The 22,640-nt window shown below is 44.8% G+C and overlaps 2 protein-coding genes and 1 long non-coding RNA gene across 6 annotated transcripts in view; all 3 read left to right on the top strand.

Annotated features, from left to right (window-relative positions):
- Positions 1 to 23: 23 nt before the first annotated feature.
- Positions 24 to 8,392, top strand: LOC115190132 (alpha-actinin-2-like). Its single transcript, XM_029748626.1, has 4 exons — positions 24 to 472; positions 2,347 to 2,412; positions 6,502 to 6,660; positions 8,004 to 8,392. Exons 2-4 carry the CDS (start codon positions 2,362 to 2,364, stop codon positions 8,160 to 8,162), a joined length of 369 nt encoding a protein of 122 aa, XP_029604486.1. The 5' UTR covers positions 24 to 472; positions 2,347 to 2,361; the 3' UTR covers positions 8,163 to 8,392.
- Positions 3,555 to 5,594, top strand: LOC115190134 (uncharacterized). Its single transcript, XR_003877117.1, has 2 exons — positions 3,555 to 4,842; positions 5,206 to 5,594. It is a non-coding gene; the product is annotated as an uncharacterized LOC115190134 (long non-coding RNA).
- Positions 8,393 to 11,010: 2,618 nt separating the features above from the next.
- The window catches only part of LOC115190126 (methionine synthase), a 48,665-nt gene continuing 37,035 nt past the window's right edge, over positions 11,011 to 22,640 (top strand). For 2 of the 4 annotated variants that reach the window (XM_029748617.1, XM_029748618.1), the window contains exons 1-8: positions 11,011 to 11,182; positions 12,403 to 12,623; positions 13,197 to 13,286; positions 15,473 to 15,542; positions 15,677 to 15,769; positions 19,669 to 19,775; positions 19,905 to 19,964; positions 21,200 to 21,294. In XM_029748617.1, coding sequence (XP_029604477.1) covers positions 11,029 to 11,182; positions 12,403 to 12,623; positions 13,197 to 13,286; positions 15,473 to 15,542; positions 15,677 to 15,769; positions 19,669 to 19,775; positions 19,905 to 19,964; positions 21,200 to 21,294 — 890 coding nt within the window. In that variant the 5' untranslated portion in view covers positions 11,011 to 11,028. Of the gene's footprint in view, positions 11,183 to 12,402; positions 12,624 to 12,740; positions 12,810 to 13,196; positions 13,287 to 15,472; positions 15,543 to 15,676; positions 15,770 to 19,668; positions 19,776 to 19,904; positions 19,965 to 21,199; positions 21,295 to 22,640 lie in introns of those variants that run through there. The other 2 variants (XM_029748615.1, XM_029748616.1) reach the window with 2 other exon arrangements.

The following is a 22,640-nucleotide window of genomic DNA, read 5'->3' as shown; positions in this document are numbered from 1 at the left end:
CCTCTGTGTCCCCTCGTGTCCCCTCGCTGTGTCCCTCTGTGTCTTTCCAGTGTCCCTGACCCTAACCCACTTCGACAGGGTTGTGTCCCCCTCCGTGTCTTTCCAGTGTCCCTGTCCGTTTCCTGTGTGGTAATGGCATGTATATTTATTGTATCTAAGTCCAGGAAAGTGACTTATCTAACTCAAGGCCTTGACCGCTTGTGATTTATAACTCACCTCTTAGTATTTTGTCAAATGTTTGTAATATTAGGGGACGTTACAGATGGAAACACAATCCATGCTAATGACATTCAACTAATTACCTCACTTTTACTGACACCATGGTGTGTGTGTGTGTGTGTGTGTGTGTGTGTGTGTGTGTGTGTGTGTGTGTGTGTGTGTGTGTGTGTGTGTGTGGCTGCCTGCAGGACAGGACAGACTGCCCTGTGAAGAGTTCAGAGCCTGATCAGTCTGGGTGAGACATAACAACCAGGTACTGACCAAGCTATGTGCATCTGTTACTAAATAGTAAGTACTAAATCCTCCCCCAGGCATGGCAGCAGTCACACGCTGTGTTCAGACTGCAGTAACACAAGCAGTACCACACCATGTTTCAGATAGCTGCAGTACCACCATTCAACACTAGCCGTGCTGATCCTATATCACCACTCCTACTGAGACTCTTTATGACCTGATCCTATATCACCACTCCTACTGGGACTCTTTATGACCTGATCCTATATCACCACTCCTACTGAGACTCTTTATGACCTGATCCTATATCACCACTCCTACTGAGACTCTTTATGACCTGATCCTATATCACCACTCCTACTGGGAGACTCTTTATGACCTGATCCTATATCACCACTCCTACTGAGACTCTTTATGACATGATCCTATATCACCACTCCTACTGAGACTCTTTATGACCTGATCCTATATCACCACTCCTACTGAGACTCTTTATGACCTGATCCTAAATCAACACTCCTACTGGGAGACTCTTTATGACCTGATCCTATATCACCACTCCTACTGAGACTCTTTATGACCTGATCCTATATCACCACTCCTACTGGGAGACTATGACCTGATCAACACTCCTACTGAGACTCTTTATGACCTGATCCTATATCACCACTCCTACTGAGAGTCTTTATGACCTGATCCTATATCACCACTCCTACTGGGACTCTTTATGACCTGATCCTATATCACCACTCCTACTGAGACTCTTTATGACCTGATCCTATATCACCACTCCTACTGGGAGACTATGACCTGATCAACACTCCTACTGAGACTCTTTATGACCTGATCCTATATCACCACTCCTACTGAGACTCTTTATGACCTGATCCTATATCACCACTCCTTCCTACTGGGAGACTCTTTATGATCTGATCCTATATCACCACTCCTACTGAGACTCTTTATGACCTGATCCTATATCACCACTCCTACTGGGACTCTTTATGACCTGATCCTATATCACCACTCCTACTGAGACTCTTTATGACCTGATCCTATATCACCACTCCTACTGAGACTCTTTATGACCTGATCCTATATCACCACTCCTACTGAGACTCTTTATGACCTGATCCTATATCACCACTCCTGTCTTGTGCTTCTTGTCACTGTCTGTCTGTCTGTCTGTCTGTCTGTCTGTCTGTCTGTCTGTCTGTCTGTCTGTCTGTCTGTCTGTCTGTCTGTCTGTCTGTCTTTCCGCCTGTCGGTATGGCTGTACGTCCGTCTGTCTGACCATCTATCTGTCTGTTTTCTCCCATACCTCTCTATCTCTCCTTGTCATATCCCCTCTCCCCCTCTCCCCCTCTCCCCCCTCCGTCCCGTTATTGGCCACGTGGCTTGGGTTGTCTCTCCATTGCTCTCTCCCTCCTCCTCCCTCCTCCTCCTCCCCCTCCCTCCCCCTCCTCCTCCTCCTCCTCCTCCTCTCCCCTCCTCTCCCACCTCCTCATCCTCCTGCTCCTCCTCCACCTCTCTGCTCCTCTCCTTCCTCTTCCTCTCCCCTCCTCCTCTCCCTCCTTCTTCTCTCCCCTCCTCCTCTCCCTCCTTCTCCTCTCCCTCCTCCTCCTGCTCCTCCTCTCCCTCCTCCTCTCCCTCCTCCTCTTCCTCTCACCTCCTCCTCTCCCTCCTCCTCCTCTCCCCTACTCCTCTCCCTCCTCCTCCTCCTCTCCCCTCCTCCTCTCCCTCCTTCTTCTCTCCCCTCCTCCTCTCCCTCCTTCTTCTCTCCCCTCCTCCTCTCCCTCCTTCTCCTCTCCCTCCTCCTCCTGCTCCTCCTCTCCCTCCTCCTCTTCCTCTCACCTCCTCCTCACCCTCCTCCTCCTCCTCTCCAACCTGCAGAAGAAGAAAGGAGGCATGGAGACAGATGACTTCAGAGCCTGTCTGATCTCCATGGGCTATGATCTGGTAAATACATAGAATGAGCTGTCATAGGACTGTCATAAGACTGCAACAAGAGCGCCACAAAAATGTCCTCACCTTAAATCTTTAAAAGAGACACATTTTTTTTAAATCAGAATGATCAATATTATCTGTCAGTGTATTTAAAATGTCCAGGAATCAGTGTGAAACTGTTAATCCAGGTCCAAAATGACCTCCAGATATGATGAGTATTGGTGTTAGCGGTATTTCTATTCCAGGGTAGCAGCACACATAGCTGGTATGGCCAGCTGGTAGTGTCACTCAGTGGCTGGTGTGACTCAAACTGTTCACTATATAGTGCACTACTGTTGACCTGGGCTCATAGGGCAGACACAGGGCTCTGGTTAAAAGGTAGTGTGCACTATATAGGGAATAGGCTGCCATTTGGGATGCAGCCGCTGTGTCAACGGGGGACAGAGAGAGAGAGAGAGAGAGAGAGAGAGAACAGATGGCTGTTGTTCAACATGTCTAGGTCTGTTAGACAGACACACAGATATTAATGGTAGATTGACCTCCAGTCATTAATGGTAGATTCACCTGCAGTCATTAATGGTAGATTCACCCCCAGTCATTAATGGTAGATTCACCCCCAGTCATTAATGGTAGATTCACCCCCAGTCATTAATGGTAGATTCACCCCCAGTCATTAATGGTAGATTCACCCCCAGTCATTAATGGCAGATTCACCTGCAGTCATTAATGGCAGATTCACCCCCAGTCATTAATGGTAGATTCACCTGCAGTCATTAATGGTAGATTCACCTGCAGTCATTAATGGTAGATTCACCTCCAGTCACTGATACTGTAGATAATGATACAACACCATGTCTCTCTCTCTCTGTCTGTTCCCCAAGCCATCACAATGACACCACACACAGGGAATTCCATGATGTAGACTAAGGACTTACATTTTAAATGTAACCTTTATTTTAACGAGGCAAGTCGGTTAAGAACAAATTCTTATTTACAATGACGGCCAAACCCGGACGACGCCGGGCCAATTGTGCGCCTCCCTATGGGACTCCCAATCACAGCCGGATGTGATACAGCCTGGTTTCGAACCAGGGACTGTAGTGACGCCTCTTGCAGTGAGATGCAGTGCCTTAGACCGCTGCGCCACTCGGGAGGTGTATTATTAGGTTGGTCACAAGGCCTTTGTCCTGTTACATTTAGAACATCCCCCTGGTCTCTCTCTGCAGTGTACAGATAACAGGCTGGTGCTTGGTACATCCCCCTGGTCTCTCTCTGCAGTGTACAGATAACAGGCTGGTGCTTGGTACATCCCCCTGGTCTCTCTCTGCAGTGTTCAGATAACAGGCTGGTGCTTGGTACATCCCCCTGGTCTCTCTCTCTGCAGTGTACAGATAACAGGCTGGTGCTTGGTACATCCCCCTGGTCTCTCTCTGCAGTGTACAGATAACAGGCTGGTGCTTGGTACATCCCCCTGGTCTCTCTCTGCAGTGTACAGATAACAGGCTGGTGCTTGGTACATCCCCCTGGTCTCTCTCTGCAGTGTACAGATAACAGACTGGTGCTTGGTACATCCCCCTGGTCTCTCTCTCTGCAGTGTACAGATAACAGGCTGGTGCTTGGTACATCCCCCTGGTCTCTCTCTGCAGTGTACAGATAACAGGCTGGTGCTTGGTACATCCCCCTGGTCTCTCTCTGCAGTGTACAGATAACAGGCTGGTGCTTGGTACATCCCCCTGGTCTCTCTCTGCAGTGTACAGATAACAGGCTGGTGCTTGGTACATCCCCCTGGTCTCTCTCTGCAGTGTACAGATAACAGGCTGGTGCTTGGTACATCCCCCTGGTCTCTCTCTGCAGTGTACAGATAACAGGCGGCCCAAATGCTGCCCTAGTTTTGACCAGAACACATAGGGGTCATAGGGTCCATAGGGGCCCTGGTCAAAAGTAGGGCAGTATAAAGGGAATAGGGTGCCATTTGGGACGCAGCCTGGCCACTGCTGATCCCTACTCTGATGTGCTAATCAAACATAACCCTTAACCGGGTTGGACATGAGTAATGTATCAAACATAACCCTTTACCAGGTAGGACATGAGTAATGTATCAAACATAACCCTTTACCAGGTAGGACATGAGTAATGTATCAAACATCATAACCCTTTACCAGGTAGGACATGAGTAATGTATCAAACATAACCCTTAACCGGGTTGGACATGAGTAATGTATCAAACATAACCCTTTACCAGGTAGGACATGAGTAATGTATCAAACATAACCCTTTACCAGGTAGGACATGAGTAATGTATCAAACATAACCCTTTACCAGGTAGGACATGAGTAATGTATCAAACATAACCCATCACTGGGTAGGACATGAGTAATGTATCAAACATAACCCTTTACCAGGTAGGACATGAGTAATGTATCAAACATAACCCTTTACCAGGTAGGACATGAGTAATGTATCAAACATAACCCATCACTGGGTAGGACATGAGTAATGTATCAAACATAACCCATCACTGGGTAGGACATGAGTAATGTATCAAACATAACCCTTTACCAGGTAGGACATGAGTAATGTATCAAACATAACCCTTTACCAGGTAGGACATGAGTAATGTATCAAACATAACCCTTTACCAGGTAGGACATGAGTAATGTATCAAACATAACCCTTTACCAGGTAGGACATGAGTAATGTATCAAACATAACCCTTTACCAGGTAGGACATGAGTAATGTATCAAACATCATAACCCTTTACCAGGTAGGACATGAGTAATGTATCAAACATAACCCTTTACCAGGGAGGACATGAGTAATGTATCAAACATAACCCTTTACCAGGTAGGACATGAGTAATGTATCAAACATCATAACCCTTTACCAGGTAGGACATGAGTAATGTATCAAACATAACCCTTTACCAGGTAGGACATGAGTAATGTATCAAACATAACCCTTTACCAGGTAGGACATGAGTAATGTATCAAACATAACCCTTTACCAGGTAGGACATGAGTAATGTATCAAACAAAACCCTTTACCAGGTAGGACACGAGTAATGTATCAAACATAACCCTTTACCAGGTAGGACATGAGTAATGTATCAAACATAACCCTTTACCAGGTAGGACATGAGTAATGTATCAAACATAACCCTTTACCAGGTAGGACATGAGTAATGTATCAAACATCATAACCCTTTACCAGGTAGGAGATGAGTAATGTATCAAACATAACCCTTTACCAGGGAGGACATGAGTAATGTATCAAACATAACCCTTTACCAGGGAGGACATGAATAATGTATCAAACATAACCCTTCACCAGGTAGGACATGAGTAATGTATCAAACATAACCCTTTACCAGGTAGGACATGAGTAATGTATCAAACATAACCCTTTACCAGGTAGGACATGAGTAATGTATCAAACATAACCCTTTACCAGGTAGGACATGAGTAATGTATCAAACATAACCCATCACTGGGTAGGACATGAGTAATGTATCAAACATAACCCATCACTGGGTAGGACATGAGTAATGTATCAAACATAACCCATCACTGGATAGGACATGAGTAATGTATCAAACATAACCCATCACTGGGTAGGACATGAGTAATGTATCAAACATAACCCTTTACCAGGTAGGACATGAGTAATGTATTAAACATAACCCTTTACCAGGTAGGACATGAGTAATGTATCAAACATAACCCATCACTGGGTAGGACATGAGTAATGTATCAAACATAACCCTTTACCAGGTAGGACATGAGTAATGTATCAAACATAACCCTTTACCGGGTAGGACATGAGTAATGTATCAAACATAACCCATCACTGGGTAGGACATGAGTAATGTATCAAACATAACCCTTTACCAGGTAGGACATGAGTAGCACAGCTGTCTTATTTGTCTGTTATTCTCATCCTGATTGACTCAATGTTAGCCTGGGTCCAGATCTGTTTGTTTTGTCACCTGACAATGACTGTATGTATTGGCAAGACAGCACAAACAGATCTGGGTCCTGGCTTTAATCAATGTGGCTGCTGTAATGGAGTAGCCTGGTTATACTATGCTCTGTGATTTGTAGGGAGAGTCTGAGTTTGCCCGCATCATGTCTCTCGTGGATCCCAACGGGTCCAACAAGGTGACCTTCCAGTCCTTCGTTGACTTCATGACTAGAGAGACGTCCGATTCAGACACCTCAGAGCAGGTCCTCGCCTCCTTCAAGATCCTGGCTGCTGATAAGGTGGGAAGTGATGGTTCTGTCTCTGTCTCTTTCACTCGCTTTCTCTCTCTCTCGCTTCCTCTCTGTCTCTCTCTGTCTCTGTCTCTTTCACTTGCTTTCTCTCTCTCTCGCTTCCTCTCTGTCTCTCTCTCTCGCTTCCTCTCTGTCTCTCTCTCTCTCGCTTCCTCTCTGTCTCTCTCTCTCGCTTCCTCTCTGTCTCTCTCTCTCTCGCTTCCTCTCTGTCTCTCTCTCTCGCTTCCTCTCTGTCTCTCTCTCTCTCGCTTCCTCTCTGTCTCTCTCACTCGCTTCCTCTCTGTCTCTCTCTCTCGCTTTCTCTCTGTCTCTCTCTCTCTTCCTCTCTGTTTCTCTCTCTCGCTTCCTCTCTGTCTCTCTCTCTCGCTTCCTCTCTGTCTCTCTCTCTCTCGCTTCCTCTCTGTCTCTCTCTCTCGCTTTCTCTCTGTCTCTCTCTCTCGCTTCCTCTCTGTCTCTCTCACTCGCTTCCTCTCTGTCTCTCTCTCTCGCTTTCTCTCTGTCTCTCTCTCTCTTCCTCTCTGTTTCTCTCTCTCGCTTCCTCTCTGTCTCTCTCTCTCGCTTCCTCTCTGTCTCTCTCTCTCTCGCTTCCTCTCTGTCTCTCTCTCTCGCTTTCTCTCTGTCTCTCTCTCTCGCTTCCTCTCTGTCTCTCTCTCGCTTCCTCTCTGTTTCTCTCACTCGCTTCCTCTCTGTCTCTCTCACTCGCTTCCTCTCTGTCTCTCTCTCGCTTCCTCTCTGTTTCTCTCACTCGCTTCCTCTCTGTCTCTCTCTCGCTTCCTCTCTGTCTCTCTCACTCGCTTCCTCTCTGTTTCTCTCACTCGCTTCCTCTCTGTCTCTCTGTCTCTCTCACTCGCTTCCTCTCTGTCTCTCTCTCTCTCTTCCTCTCTGTCTCTCTCTCTCGCTTCCTCTCTGTCTCTCTCACTCGCTTCCTCTCTCTGTCTCTCTCACTCGCTTCCTCTCTCTGCCTCTCTCACTCGCTTCCTCTCTGTCTCTCTCACTCGCTTCCTCTCTGTCTCTCTCTCGCTTCCTCTCTGTCTCTCTGTCTCTCTCTCTCGCTTCCTCTCTGTCTCTCTCTCTCGCTTCCTCTCTGTCTCTCTCACTCGCTTCCTCTCTGTCTCTCTCACTCGCTTCCTCTCTGTCTCTCTCACTCGCTTCCTCTCTGTCTCTGTCTGTCTCTTTCACTTGCTTTCTCTTTCACGCCTTGCTTTATCTGTCTCGGGCATGCTTACTCTCTCTCTCTCTAGTCAAGTCATGTCACAATGTATTTAACGTTTATTTTACAATGTCATCTCAAATGTGGTAACTAATGTCACTCTGTTGTATCCTTTCCATAGCCCTTCATCCTGATGGAGGAGCTGCGTAGAGAGTTGCCCCCAGAACAGGCAGAGTACTGTATCGCCAGGATGCCCCTCTACAATGGACCTGATGGGGTCCCAGGGGCCCTGGACTACACTGCCTTCTCCACTGCCCTCTATGGGGAGAGTGACCTTTAGCTTCACACACCAGAAATGCACCCTGACCTTGTATCAGTCTCTCTCCCACTTTGTTCCATACCATTTACATCTAAATGGATCAATATTTTGACCGGTACTTAAGGGAGTTATGTTTGAGAAATACAAAGCATTTTAAAGCTGTTTCATGAGTATATGATTTCTAAAGAGTAGGGAGAAATATTTATTTCAAAGAACTGAGCAGGATTCATTCACTAGATAAAAAAAAAAAAGATGACTCAGTAAATGTGAAATTACATGTGATTCACATAAAAGTAACTTACACATAAAAAGTAACTTACACATAAAAGTAATTTACACATAAAAAGTAACTTACACATAAAAAGTTACACATAAAAAGTAACTTACACATAAAAGTAACTTACACATAAAAAGTTACACATAAAAAGTAACTTACACATAAAAGTAACTTACACATAAAAAGTTACACTTAAAAAGTAACTTACATAAAAAGTAACTTACACATAAAAAGTAACTTACACATAAGAAGCGCTACTAAGTTATTTGCTAGTCACCTATGGAGACCTAAAGATACTGAGAAGCTTGTATTGTCTCAGTGTTTGTACTCTTCTAAATTATTACATAAAAAACAGGGGATGTTTTTGCCTCATCTGTTCAGTGCCTAAAATGAATGAAAAAGGACCCAGTATACTAGCCTGGTCCCAGATCTGATCTCACCTAGTCTGGTCCCAGATCTGATCTCACCTAGCCTGGTCCCAGATCTGATCTGACCTAGCCTGGTCCCAGATCTGATCTCACCTAGTCTGGTCCCAGATCTGATCTCACCTAGCCTGGTCCCAGATCTGATCTCACCTAGCCTGGTCCCAGATCTGATCTCACTAGCCTGGTCCCAGATCTAATTTCACCTAGCCTGGTCCCAGATCTGATCTCACCTAGCCTGGTCCCAGATCTGATCTCACCTAGCCTGGTCCCAGATCTGATCTCACCTAGCCTGGTCCCAGATCTGATCTCACCTAGCCTGGTCCTAGATCTGATCTCACTAGCCTGGTCCCAGATCTGATCTCACTAGCCTGGTGTCAGATCTGATCTCACCTAGTCTGGTCCCAGATCTGATTTCTCTAGCCTGGTCCCAGATCTGATCTCACCTAGTCTGGTCCCAGATCTGATCTCACCTAGTCTGGTCCCAGATCTGATCTCACCTAGTCTGGTCCCAGATCTGATCTCACCTAGTCTGGTCCCAGATCTGATCTCACCTAGCCTGGTCCCAGATCTGATCTCACATAGCCTGGTCCCAGATCTGATCTCACCTAGTCTGGTCCCAGATCTGATCTCACCTAGCCTGGTGTCAGATCTGATCTCACCTAGCCTGGTGTCAGATCTGATCTCACCTAGCCTGGTGTCAGATCTGATCTCACTATGCCAGAAACAAAATAATGTAACTGTAAAATAACTGTCTGTCTGGGTAAAACTACAATCTTAGTCCCCTCAGCCGCCGGTGTGGAGTCTGAAGTTATGAAGACTTAAGGCAGACGAGCAGAAAATAAACTCCTTGATTAAAACGTTAACGTTGTTTTTCTTCTGTTTTGCTGAATGTTCTGAATATCCTAGTGATACCTGTCGATTACAGCACGATACAGGCAGATGGACTTTTTGATTCTTTTAGGACGTTTCCCCCCCTCAGACTTTACTTTCTAGGCTTTGTTGAGACTTTGTCAAGTTATGTAAGAAAATAAACATCAATGGAAGTCAATACATTTTCAGACATGATTTTTAAACGCCTTATTACATAAAAGGCTTTGGAATCTGTGTCAAACCAACTTTCCCTTTCAGAGAGGGAACAGGAATCTGTTCCAAAAACTACATAAATAACAAGGTTGTCATAGTCCGTGTATGTAGGTGGCAGGGAAGTCAGGCGCAAGAGAAAACTGAGTGGTTCAAAATGGAATATTTATTTCCAAAACCAACGTAGAAAAAGAATCCGGGTAAACCAATAACCCGTCGCACACCGATACAGAAACAACACGTATATAACAAACAAACAAATCACCGACAGAGAAATGAGGGGAATCAGAGGGTTAAATACACAACATATAATTACTGGGATATGAAACAGGTGTGTAAAGAGACCAGACAAAACCAATGGAAAATGAAAAACGGATCAATGGTGGCTAGAAGGCCGGTGACGTCTATCGCCGAACACCACCCGAACAAGGAGAGGCATCAACTTCAGTAGAAGTCGTGACAAAGGTTGCCAACAAACAACGCATAACATGTTGTATAGCGGCAGAGTAAGAAAGACACCTGGTAGGGAGTGGGCAATTTTGTTACATTTTTCACTCACTACGTTTATTCAGAAAAATGTCTGTCCTCACCCAGGTAGCCTGGGGACAAACATTAAGAATAAGCTACGCGGTGAGATGCTGCCTATTCGGTAGCTAGTTATCTAAGTGAATAGATCATGCTACGTTGTATGCGTTTGTTGGCAATCCTTGTTATTTACAAAGTTTTTTTTTTGGTACAGATTCCTGTTGTAACGTAACACAAATTATTACCACCACCTATTCCTACCCCCCAGCCTTCTCTGTGGCTCAGTTGGTAGAGCATGGTATTTGCAACGCCAGGGTTGTGGGTTCGATTCCCATGGGGGGGCCAGTACAAAAAAAAATAAAAAAATGTATGAAATGTATGCATTCACTACTGTAAGTCGCTCTGGATAAGAGCGTCTGCTAAATGACTAAAATGTAAATGTACAACATGGTAAATCAGTCAGCTACACTCTCATATGATATCGTAGTCATTATTCTCCTAGATGGACTTGAACGTTGCATAAATCAAACCCGCGCATGCGTGGTTTAGCGGCTCCTCCACTCCAGACGGAGGGTGATTTATGGGCGTTGAGTTGACAAGCAGCCGCCGGCGAGGATCAGTGTTGGTTGCTCTAGTCAGGCATTTTTTTTTGGTTCCTTTGCAGTTAAAACAACCAAAAGAAGAAGAATTACAAGCCATGGCTCCTACAATATATGAGAGTTTAACAAGAAAAGGTAAACTGTTGCAACTTCCTGGTTTAGTATTTAGCTAGATATGTGAGCTGGTTGCCTAGCAGCTGTCAACGACTGGCTAGATAGTTGAAGTTGGTTAGCTAGCTAGCTAGCTAGCTGTATATCTACGGGAATTTATGGTCGACATTTATTCATCCAGTTACCCTAAATGTCAAACGTTTTTTATTTATTCATTCATATAGATAGATAGATAGATAGCTACATAGCGAGCTAGTCAACATGTGCTAGCTACATGTTCCACTGCCTGGTAGAGTAACGTTAGCAAAACACGGGCAAAGAGAGAGATAGTTAGCAGGGAACATTCCGTTCTCATTTATAAGTTTGGGTCACGAAACGGGATGGACCTACAATGCATTTATCCAACAGAAACTCTGGTGTTATTTACAAAAGCCGGAGTTTCTGAATTTGTAAAATATAAACTCTCGTTTTAGTTGCAAAAAACGTGTAACTACTGTTTTACCATTGGACAAAATTCATGTAAGTCTTTATCCCCGTTCCGTTTGTTTCCATTTAAGAAAGGTTTTCTAACTGAATCCGCGTAATGAATAAACCCCAGCTGGTCTGACACGTGTAAACCACTTCCCTGTAAACAAGCGAGTTAACTCACATTTTAGCTCGGGTCAATCCCCCTCCACAGAAATATTATCTAATATACATACAGTACCAGTCAAAAGTTTGGACACACCTACTCATTCCAGGGTTTCCAGGTCATTCTTTATTTTTTAACTATTTTCTACATTGTAGAATAATAGTGAAGACATCAAAACTATGAAATAACACATATGGAATCATGTAGTAACCAAAAAAAAGTGATAAAACAAATCAAAATATATTTTATATTTGAGATTATTTAAAGTAGCCACCCTTTGTCTTAATGACAGCTTGGTCATTCTCTCAACCAGCTTATATAACCATATTAACATGTAATATGTAAACTGCAGAGCTTCACTAGAGGCTGAGCTGTTAGGCAAGAGGATCATGATACTAGATGGAGGGATGGGAACATATTTAACATGTCATAACCATATTAACATGTAACATGTTAACTGCGTAGCTCAGGTAGTGGCCCTAGCAGACCTTCCCTAGAGGCTGAGCTCAGGGAGCTGTCAGGGAAGAGGATCGTGATACTAGATGGAGGGATGGGAACATATTTAACATGTCATAACCATATTAACATGTAACATGTTAACTGCGTACCTCAGGTAGTGGCCCTAGCAGACCTTCCCTAGAGGCTGAGCTCAGGGAGCTGTTAGAGAAGAGGATAATGATACTAGATGGAGGGATGGGCACCATGATCCAGGAGAGGCGATTGGAGGAGGAGCACTTCAGGGGGGAGGAGTTTAAAGACCACACCCACAGCCTGAAGGGCAACAACGACCTGCTGAGCATCACACAGAGTGATGTCATCTACAACATACACAAGGTACGGTGATGTCATCTATAACATGCACAAGGTATGGTGATGTCATCTATAACATGCACAAGGTACGGTGATGTCACCTACAATATACACAAGGTACGGTGATGTCACCTACAATATACACAAGGTACGGTGATGTCACCTACAATATACACAAGGTACGGTGATGTCACCTACAACATACACAAGGTGCGGTGATGTCACCTACAACATACACAAGGTACGATGATGTCACCTACAACATACACAAGGTGCGGTCAGTGGGTTAAAGAGTGGTTCACGTTATCCAGGACAGCAACACACCTGAGATGTAAAAGTTAGGCTGTCATCAATGCACCTGTCTGTTACGCCTTAGTTATAATTAACCTGCACCTAGAATTGGTTGATCTGTTATTGAGATGTATTTCCGGTCTTTTTGTGTTTGTTTGTGTGTGTGTGTGTGTGTGTGTGTGTGTGTGTGTGTGTGTGAGAGAGAGACAGACAGAGACAGAGAGACGATGAGATGACCCCTTTTGTTTGGTGAAACCCTGTTGTGTGAATAAGCATTGACGTTCCTCTTCTCGTGTTTGTTTCTAGGAATACCTGCTGGCCGGGGCAGACATCATTGAGACCAACACTTTCAGTAGCACCTGTATCGCCCAAGCCGACTACGGACTGGAACATTTGGTAAGAGAACGGGTCAGTGGGTGGTCTGTAGAATAACACTCAGATTACGTTTCAGATTACCAATCAGAAGCTGTTATCACATCAGATTACCAATCAGAAGCTGTTATCAGATCACCAATCAGAAGCTGTTATCGCATCAGATTACCAATCAGAAGCTGTTATCACATCAGATCACCAATCAGAAGCTGTTATCGCTTCAGATTACCAATCAGAAGCTGTTATCAGATGACCAATCAGAAGCTGTTATCGCATCAGATCACCAATCAGAAGCTGTTATCAGATCACCAATCAGAAGCTGTTATCAGATCACCAATCAGAAGCTGTTATCAGATCACCAATCAGAAGCTGTTATCAGATCACCAATCAGAAGCTGTTATCAGATCACCAATCAGAAGCTGTTATCAGATCACCAATCAGAAGCTGTTATCACCTCAGATTACCAATCAGAAGCTGTTATCACATCATCACATCACCAATCAGAAGCTGTTATCACCTCAGATTACCAATCAGAAGCTGCTATCACATCAGATCACCAATCAGAAGCTGCTATCACATCATCAGATCACCAATCAGAAGCTGTTATCACATCATCAGATCACATGTAGTCAGTCAGGGATGGGTTCCTAAAGGTGACTTGACACAATAAATGTCTCACTCACTCATTCAGGTTGTTTTGACTCTCTGATGTTTCCCCAGGCTTATCGTATGAACAAGGTATCAGCGGAGGGTTGTTTTGACTCTCTGATGTTTTCCCAGGCTTATCGTATGAACAAGGTATCAGCGGAGGGTTGTTTTGACTCTCTGATGTTTTCCCAGGCTTATCGTATGAACAAGGTATCAGCGGAGGGTTGTTTTGACTCTCTGATGTTTTCCCAGGCTTATCGTATGAACAAGGTATCAGCAGAGGGTTGTTTTGACTCTGATGTTTTCCCAGGCTTATCGTATGAACAAGGTATCAGCGGAGGGTTGTTTTGACTCTCTGATGTTTTCCCAGGCTTATCGTATGAACAAGGTATCAGCGGAGGGTTGTTTTGACTCTGATGTTTTCCCAGGCTTATCGTATGAACAAGGTATCAGCAGAGGGTTGTTTTGACTGATGTTTTCCCAGGCTTATCGTATGAACAAGGTATCAGCGGAGGGTTGTTTTGACTCACTGTTGTTTTCCCAGGCTTATCGTATGAACAAGGTATCAGCGGAGGGTTGTTTTGACTCTGATGTTTTCCCAGGCTTATCTTATGAACAAGGTATCAGCAGAGGGTTGTTTTGACTCTCTGATGTTTTCCCAGGCTTATCGTATGAACAAGGTATCAGCGGAGGGTTGTTTTGACTCTCTGATGTTTCCCCAGGCTTATCGTATGAACAAGGTATCAGCGGAGGGTTGTTTTGACTCTCTGATGTTTTCCCAGGCTTATCGTATGAACAAGGTATCAGCAGAGGGTTGTTTTGACTCACTGATGTTTCCCCAGGCTTATCGTATGAACAAGGTATCAGCAGAGGGTTGTTTTGACTCACTGATGTTTCCCCAGGCTTATCGTATGAACAAGGTATCAGCGGAGGGTTGTTTTGACTCTCTGATGTTTTCCCAGGCTTATCGTATGAACAAGGTATCAGCAGAGGTTTGTTTTGACTCTCTGATGTTTTCCCAGGCTTATCGTATGAACAAGGTATGAGCAGAGGGTTGTTTTGACTCTCTGATGTTTTCCCAGGCTTATCGTATGAACAAGGTATCAGCGGAGGGTTGTTTTGACTCTCTGATGTTTTCCCAGGCTTATCGTATGAACAAGGTATCAGCGGAGGGTTGTTTTGACTCTCTGATGTTTTCCCAGGCTTATCGTATGAACAAGGTATCAGCGGAGGGTTGTTTTGACTCTCTGATGTTTTCCCAGGCTTATCGTATGAACAAGGTATCAGCGGAGGGTTGTTTTGACTCTCTGATGTTTCCCCAGGCTTATCGTATGAACAAGGTATCAGCGGAGGGTTGTTTTGACTCTCTGATGTTTTCCCAGGCTTATCGTATGAACAAGGTATCAGCGGAGGGTTGTTTTGACTCTCTGATGTTTTCCCAGGCTTATCGTATGAACAAGGTATCAGCGGAGGGTTGTTTTGACTCTCTGATGTTTCCCCAGGCTTATCGTATGAACAAGGTATCAGCGGAGGGTTGTTTTGACTCTCTGATGTTTTCCCAGGCTTATCGTATGAACAAGGTATCAGCGGAAATAGCCAGGAAAGCAGCAGATGACATCACCAACCAGACAGGTCAGCTGATAAACATTAAAGTATCGTCATTGGAGGAAAAAAAAAACTATTTGACATTGACAACATTGTATGTAATAGATGTGTATTTCCGTGTTTGTAACTCACAAATGTTTTTTTGTTTTTTTTATTACCAGGTTGTAAGAGATACGTGGCGGGCGCCGTGGGCCCCACCAATAAAACCCTGTCTGTGTCTCCCTCCGTGGAAAGACCAGACTTCAGGAACGTCAGTAAGAGATACAGCGTGTTGTTTTAGCACCTCTCTTCTTCCTTCTCTTTCTACTGATGGCACTGCGAAGTGGCAGATCGGCAGGTGTTTTCAGAGCCCTACAGTGGTGAAATGTCACTACGGACCTACACTATATAGCTGTCTTAACTGTTACCCTGTCAGGGTCTATAAGGCCTCTCAGACCTACACTATATAGCTGTCTTAACTGTTACCCTGTCAGGGTCTATAAGGCCTCTCAGACCTACACTATATAGCTGTCTTAACTGTTACCCTATCAGGGTCTATAAGGCCTCTCAGACCTGTAACTGTTACCCTATCAGGGTCTATAAGGCCTCTCAGACCTGTAGCTGTTACCCTATCAGGGTCTATAAGGCCTCAGACCTACACTATGTAGCTGTTACCCTATCAGGGTCTATAAGGCCTCAGACCTACACTATGTAGCTGTTACCCTATCAGGGTCTATAAGGCCTCAGACCTACACTATGTAGCTGTTACCCTATCAGGGTCTATAAGGCCTCAGACCTACACTATGTAGCTGTTACCCTATCAGGGTCTATAAGGCCTCTCAGACCTACACTATGTAGCTGTTACCCTATCAGGGTCTATAAGGCCTCTCAGACCTACACTATGTAGCTGTTACCCTATCAGGGTCTATAAGGCCTCTCAGACCTACACTATGTAGCTGTTACCCTATCAGGGTCTATAAGGCCTCAGACCTACACTATGTAGCTGTTACCCTATCAGGGTCTATAAGGCCTCAGACCTACACTATGTAGCTGTTACCCTATCAGGGTCTATAAGGCCTCAGACCTACACTATGTAGCTGTTACCCTATCAGGGTCTATAAGGCCTCAGACCTACACTATGTAGCTGTTACCCTATCAGGGTCTATAAGGCCTCTCAGACCTACACTATGTAGCTGTTACCCTATCAGGGTCTATAAGGCCTCAGACCTACACTATGTAGCTGTTACCCTATCAGGGTCTATAAGGCCTCAGACCTACACTATGTAGCTGTTACCCTATCAGGGTCTATAAGGCCTCTCAGACCTACACTATGTAGCTGTTACCCTATCAGGGTCTATAAGGCCTCAGACCTACACTATGTAGCGGTTACCCTATCAGGGTCTATAAGGCCTCTCAGACCTGTAACTGTTACGCTATCAGGGTCTATAAGGCCTCAGACCTACACTATGTAGCTGTTACCCTATCAGGGTCTATAAGGCCTCAGACCTACACTATGTAGCTGTTACCCTATCAGGGTCTATAAGGCCTCAGACCTACACTATGTAGCTGTTACCCTATCAGGGTCTATAAGGCCTCTCAGACCTACACTATGTAGCTGTTACCCTATCAGGGTCTATAAGGCCTCAGACCTACACTATGTAGCTGTTACCCTATCAGGGTCTATAAGGCCTCTCAGACCTACACTATGTAGCTGTTACCCTATCAGGGTCTATAAAGGCCTCAGACCTGTAACTTTTACCCTATCAGGGTCTATAAGGCCTCAGACCTACACTATGTAGCTGTTACCCTATCAGGGTCTATAAGGCCTCAGACCTACACTATGTAGCTGTTACCCTATCAGGGTCTATAAGGCCTCAGACCTACACTATGTAGCTGTTACCCTATCAGGGTCTATAAAGGCCTCAGACCTACACTATGTAGCTGTTACCCTATCAGGGTCTATAAGGCCTCAGACCTACACTATGAAGCTGTTACCCTATCAGGGTCTATAAGGCCTCTCAGACCTACACTATGTAGCTGTTACCCTATCAGGGTCTATAAGGCCTCAGACCTACACTATGTAGCTGTTACCCTATCAGGGTCTATAAGGCCTCTCAGACCTGTAACTGTTACCCTATCAGGGTCTATAAGGCCTCTCAGACCTACACTATGTAGCTGTTACCCTATCAGGGTCTATAAAGGCCTCTCAGACCTGTAACTGTTACCCTATCAGGGTCTATAAGGCCTCAGACCTACACTATGTAGCTGTTACCCTATCAGGGTCTATAAGGCCTCAGACCTACACTATGTAGCTGTTACCCTATCAGGGTCTATAAGGCCTCTCAGACCTACACTATGTAGCTGTTACCCTATCAGGGTCTATAAGGCCTCTCAGACCTACACTATGTAGCTGTTACCCTATCAGGGTCTATAAGGCCTCTCAGACCTACACTATGTAGCTGTTACCCTATCAGGGTCTATAAGGCCTCTCAGACCTACACTATGTAACTGTTACCCTATCAGGGTCTATAAGGCCTCTCAGACCTACACTATGTAGCTGTTACCCTATCAGGGTCTATAAGGCCTCTCAGACCTACACTATGTAGCTGTTACCCTATCAGGGTCTATAAAGGCCTCTCAGACCTACACTATGTAGCTGTTACCCTATCAGGGTCTATAAGGCGGCTCAGACCTACACTATGTAGCTGTTACCCTATCAGGGTCTATAAGGCCTCTCAGACCTACACTATGTAGCTGTTACCCTATCAGGGTCTATAAGGCCTCTCAGACCTACACTATGTAGCTGTTACTCTATCAGGGTCTATAAGGCCTCAGACCTACACTATGTAGCTGTTACCCTATCAGGGTCTATAAGGCCTCAGACCTACACTATGTAGCTGTTACCCTATCAGGGTCTATAAGGCCTCTCAGACCTACACTATGTAGCTGTTACCCTATCAGGGTCTATAAGGCCTCAGACCTACACTATGTAGCTGTTACCCTATCAGGGTCTATAAGGCCTCTCAGACCTACACTATGTAGCTGTTACCCTATCAGGGTCTATAAAGGCCTCTCAGACCTACACTATGTAGCTGTTACCCTATCAGGGTCTATAAAGGCCTCTCAGACCTACACTATGTAGCTGTTACCCTATCAGGGTCTATAAGGCCTCTCAGACCTACACTATGTAGCTGTTACCCTATCAGGGTCTATAAGGCCTCAGACCTACACTATGTAGCTGTTACCCTATCAGGGTCTATAAGGCCTCTCAGACCTACACTATGTAGCTGTTACCCTATCAGGGTCTATAAGGCCTCAGACCTACACTATGTAGCTGTTACCCTATCAGGGTCTATAAGGCCTCTCAGACCTACACTATGTAGCTGTTACCCTATCAGGGTCTATAAGGCCTCAGACCTACACTATGAAGCTGTTACCCTATCAGGGTCTATAAGGCCTCTCAGACCTACACTATGTAGCTGTTACCCTATCAGGGTCTATAAGGCCTCAGACCTACACTATGTAGCTGTTACCCTATCAGGGTCTATAAAGGCCTCTCAGACCTACACTATGTAGCTGTTACCCTATCAGGGTCTATAAGGCCTCTCAGACCTGTAACTGTTACCCTATCAGGGTCTATAAGGCCTCTCAGACCTACACTATGTAGCTGTTACCCTATCAGGGTCTATAAGGCCTCAGACCTACACTATGTAGCTGTTACCCTATCAGGGTCTATAAGGCCTCTCAGACCTACACTATGTAGCTGTTACCCTATCAGGGTCTATAAGGCCTCAGACCTACACTATGTAGCTGTTACCCTATCAGGGTCTATAAGGCCTCTCAGACCTACACTATGTAGCTGTTACCCTATCAGGGTCTATAAGGCCTCAGACCTACACTATGTAGCTGTTACCCTATCAGGGTCTATAAGGCCTCAGACCTGTAGCTGTTACCCTATCAGGGTCTATAAAGGCCTCTCAGACCTACACTATGTAGCTGTTACCCTATCAGGGTATATAAGGCCTCAGACCTACACTATGTAGCTGTTACCCTATCAGGGTCTATAAGGCCTCTCAGGTGACTCTTGATAAACCATTGGTAACCTCCAGAGGTGTCAGTATTATCTCTGATGGTGCTACGGTGCTGAGTTGTCCTGTATCTTCCCCCCTCTCAGCCTTTGATGAGCTGGCTGAGGCCTACACTGAGCAGGTTCGGGGTCTGTTGGATGGAGGGGCAGATATTATCATGGTGGAGACCATCTTTGACACGGCCAACGCCAAGGTAGACCTTCTTCACTCGCCGTCTTCATCACTGACAACAGTCATCTAGTTTCTATCAATAGGAGTCTGGTTTTACATACGATTCCATACTATTGATCATAATCAATGTATCGATTTTTATTTTTTAAAGGCAGCACTGTTTGCTATCGACAAACTGTTTGAAGAGAGCTACGAACCGAGACCTATATTTGTAAGTATGAATTCTGTCTTTTGGCAGTATCTTGCCAGTATATTTCTTAGTTAAATTAACCAATAAAATGTTCAATCTCTCATTAGAGAAGAGATTATGTTCCTGTATTGTGCAGAGCTACTAGAATTGATTGAGTGATTGAGTGAAAACCAGTCAGTATCTGGTGTGACCACCGTTTGCCTCATACAGCGCGACACATCTCCTTCACATAGAGTTGATCAGGATGTTGATTTGTGTTCTGTGGAATGTTGTCCCAGTCCTCTTCAATGGCTGTGCGAAGTTGCTGGATATTGGCGGGAACTGGGAACACGCTGTCATACACATCAATCCAGAGCATCCCAAACATGCTCAATTGGTAACATATCTGATGAGTATGCAGGCCAGGGAAGAACTGGGACATTTTTCAGCTTCTAGGAATTGTGTGAACATTTCTGGGATCTTTTATTTCAGGTCATGAAACATGGGACCAACACTTTACATGTTGCGTTTTATATATTTGTTCAGTATAGATTTGCATCATGCAGCCATTATCTTTTAGATCTCTAAGACATTCCCAGGTTTATAGGCCATGTCACAAAATAATGGATTTGTTTGTGACGGTGTAGGCTATATTAAATTAATTTAATTCACTTTTTCCCCCCACAAAGGTGCTCATCAACAGCTTGTATGTGTGGAAGCCCAGAGACGCTAAACATGTTCGTTAAATAAAGGTCAATTACCGCGAGGCCGGCATTCATTTGCATGACAATTACCGGCTGACCAAATTGTATGACCGCCACAGTCCGAGACATGACTGGTCGTTCTCTCTCAGGACAGATTGATTGATTGTGTTTCTAGATATCAGGCACCATCGTGGACAGGACTGGTCGTACTCTCTCAAGACAGATTGATTGATTGTGTTTTTAGATATCAGGCACCATCGTGGATAGGACTGGTCATACTCTCTCAAGACAGATTGATTGTGTTTCTAGATATCAGGTACCATCGTGGATAGGACTGGGCATACTCTCTCAAGACAGATTGATTGTGTTTCTAGATATCAGGCACCATCGTAGACAGGACTGTTCGTACTCTCTCAGGATAGATTGATTGTGTTTCTAGATATCAGGCACCATCGTGGACAGGACTGGTCGTACTCTCTCAGGACAGATTGATTGATTGTGTTTCTAGATATCAGGCACCATCGTGGACAGGAGTGGTCGTTCTCTCTCAGGACAGATTGATTGTGTTTCTAGATATCAGGCACCATCGTGGACAGGAGTGGTCGTACTCTCTCAGGACAGACAGGAGAGGCCTTCGTCATCAGTGTGTCCCATGCCAAACCCCTCTGGTGAGTCTCTACATTCTGCTTCAGGACTTCAATACTACCTTGTTGTTGTTGACTTCCACATGTTTGTCCTCAAGTTTCTTGCTGTTTCATATTGAAATAAACTTCAAACTTCTGATATGCTGGAGAGATTAATGGAATCTACAACATCTGACCTCATCAGACTGGGCCTCAGTAGGCTGATATACAGTGTTACTGTGTCTTATTCTGACCTCATCAGACTGGGCCTCAGTAGGCTGATATACAGTGTTACTGTGTCTTATTCTGACCTCATCAGACTGGGCCTCAGTAGGCTGATATACAGTGTTACTGTGTCTTATTCTGACCTCATCAGACTGGGCCTCAGTAGGCTGATATACAGTGTGTTACTGTGTATTATTCTGACCTCATCAAACTGGGCCTCAGTAGGCTGATATACAGTGTTACTGTGTATTATTCTGACCTCATCAGACTGGGCCTCAGTAGGCTGATATACAGTGTTACTGTGTATTATTCTGACCTCATCAGACTGGGCCTCAATAGGCTGATATACAGTGTTACTGTGTCTTATTCTGACCTCATCAAACTGGGCCTCAGTAGGCTGATATACAGTGTTACTGTGTATTATTCTGACCTCATCAGACTGGGCCTCAGTAGGCTGATATACAGTGTTACTGTGTATTATTCTGACCTCATCAGACTGGGCCTCAGTAGGCTGATATACAGTGTTACTGTGTATTATTCTGACCTCATCAGACTGGGTCTCAATAGGCTGATATACAGTGTGTTACTGTGTATTATTCTGACCTCATCAGTCTGGGCCTCAGTAGGCTGATATACAGTGTTACTGTGTATTATTCTGACCTCATCAGACTGGGCCTCAGTAGGCTGATATACAGTGTTACTGTGTATTATTCTGACCTCATCAGTCTGGGCCTCAGTAGGCTGATATACAGTGTTACTGTGTATTATTCTGACCTCATCAGACTGGGCCTCAGTAGGCTGATATACAGTGTTACTGTGTATTATTCTGACCTCATCAGACTGGGCCTCAGTAGGCTGATATACAGTGTTACTGTGTATTATTCTGACCTCATCAGACTGGGCCTCAGTAGGCTGATATACAGTGTTACTGTGTATTATTCTGACCTCATCAGTCTGGGCCTCAGTAGGCTGATATACAGTGTTACTGTGTATTATTCTGACCTCATCAGACTGGGCCTCAGTAGGCTGATATACAGTGTTACTGTGTATTATTCTGACCTCATCAGACTGGGCCTCAGTAGGCTGATATACAGTGTTACTGTGTATTATTCTGACCTCATCAGACTGGGCCTCAGTAGGCTGATATACAGTGTTACTGTGTATTA

Source organism: Salmo trutta, unplaced genomic scaffold (genome assembly GCF_901001165.1).
Source record: "Salmo trutta unplaced genomic scaffold, fSalTru1.1, whole genome shotgun sequence".
Classification (NCBI taxonomy): Eukaryota; Metazoa; Chordata; class Actinopteri; order Salmoniformes; family Salmonidae; genus Salmo; species Salmo trutta.
The sequence above is the reverse complement of the archived record's forward strand: the minus strand, read 5'-3'. Positions and strand labels throughout refer to the sequence as shown.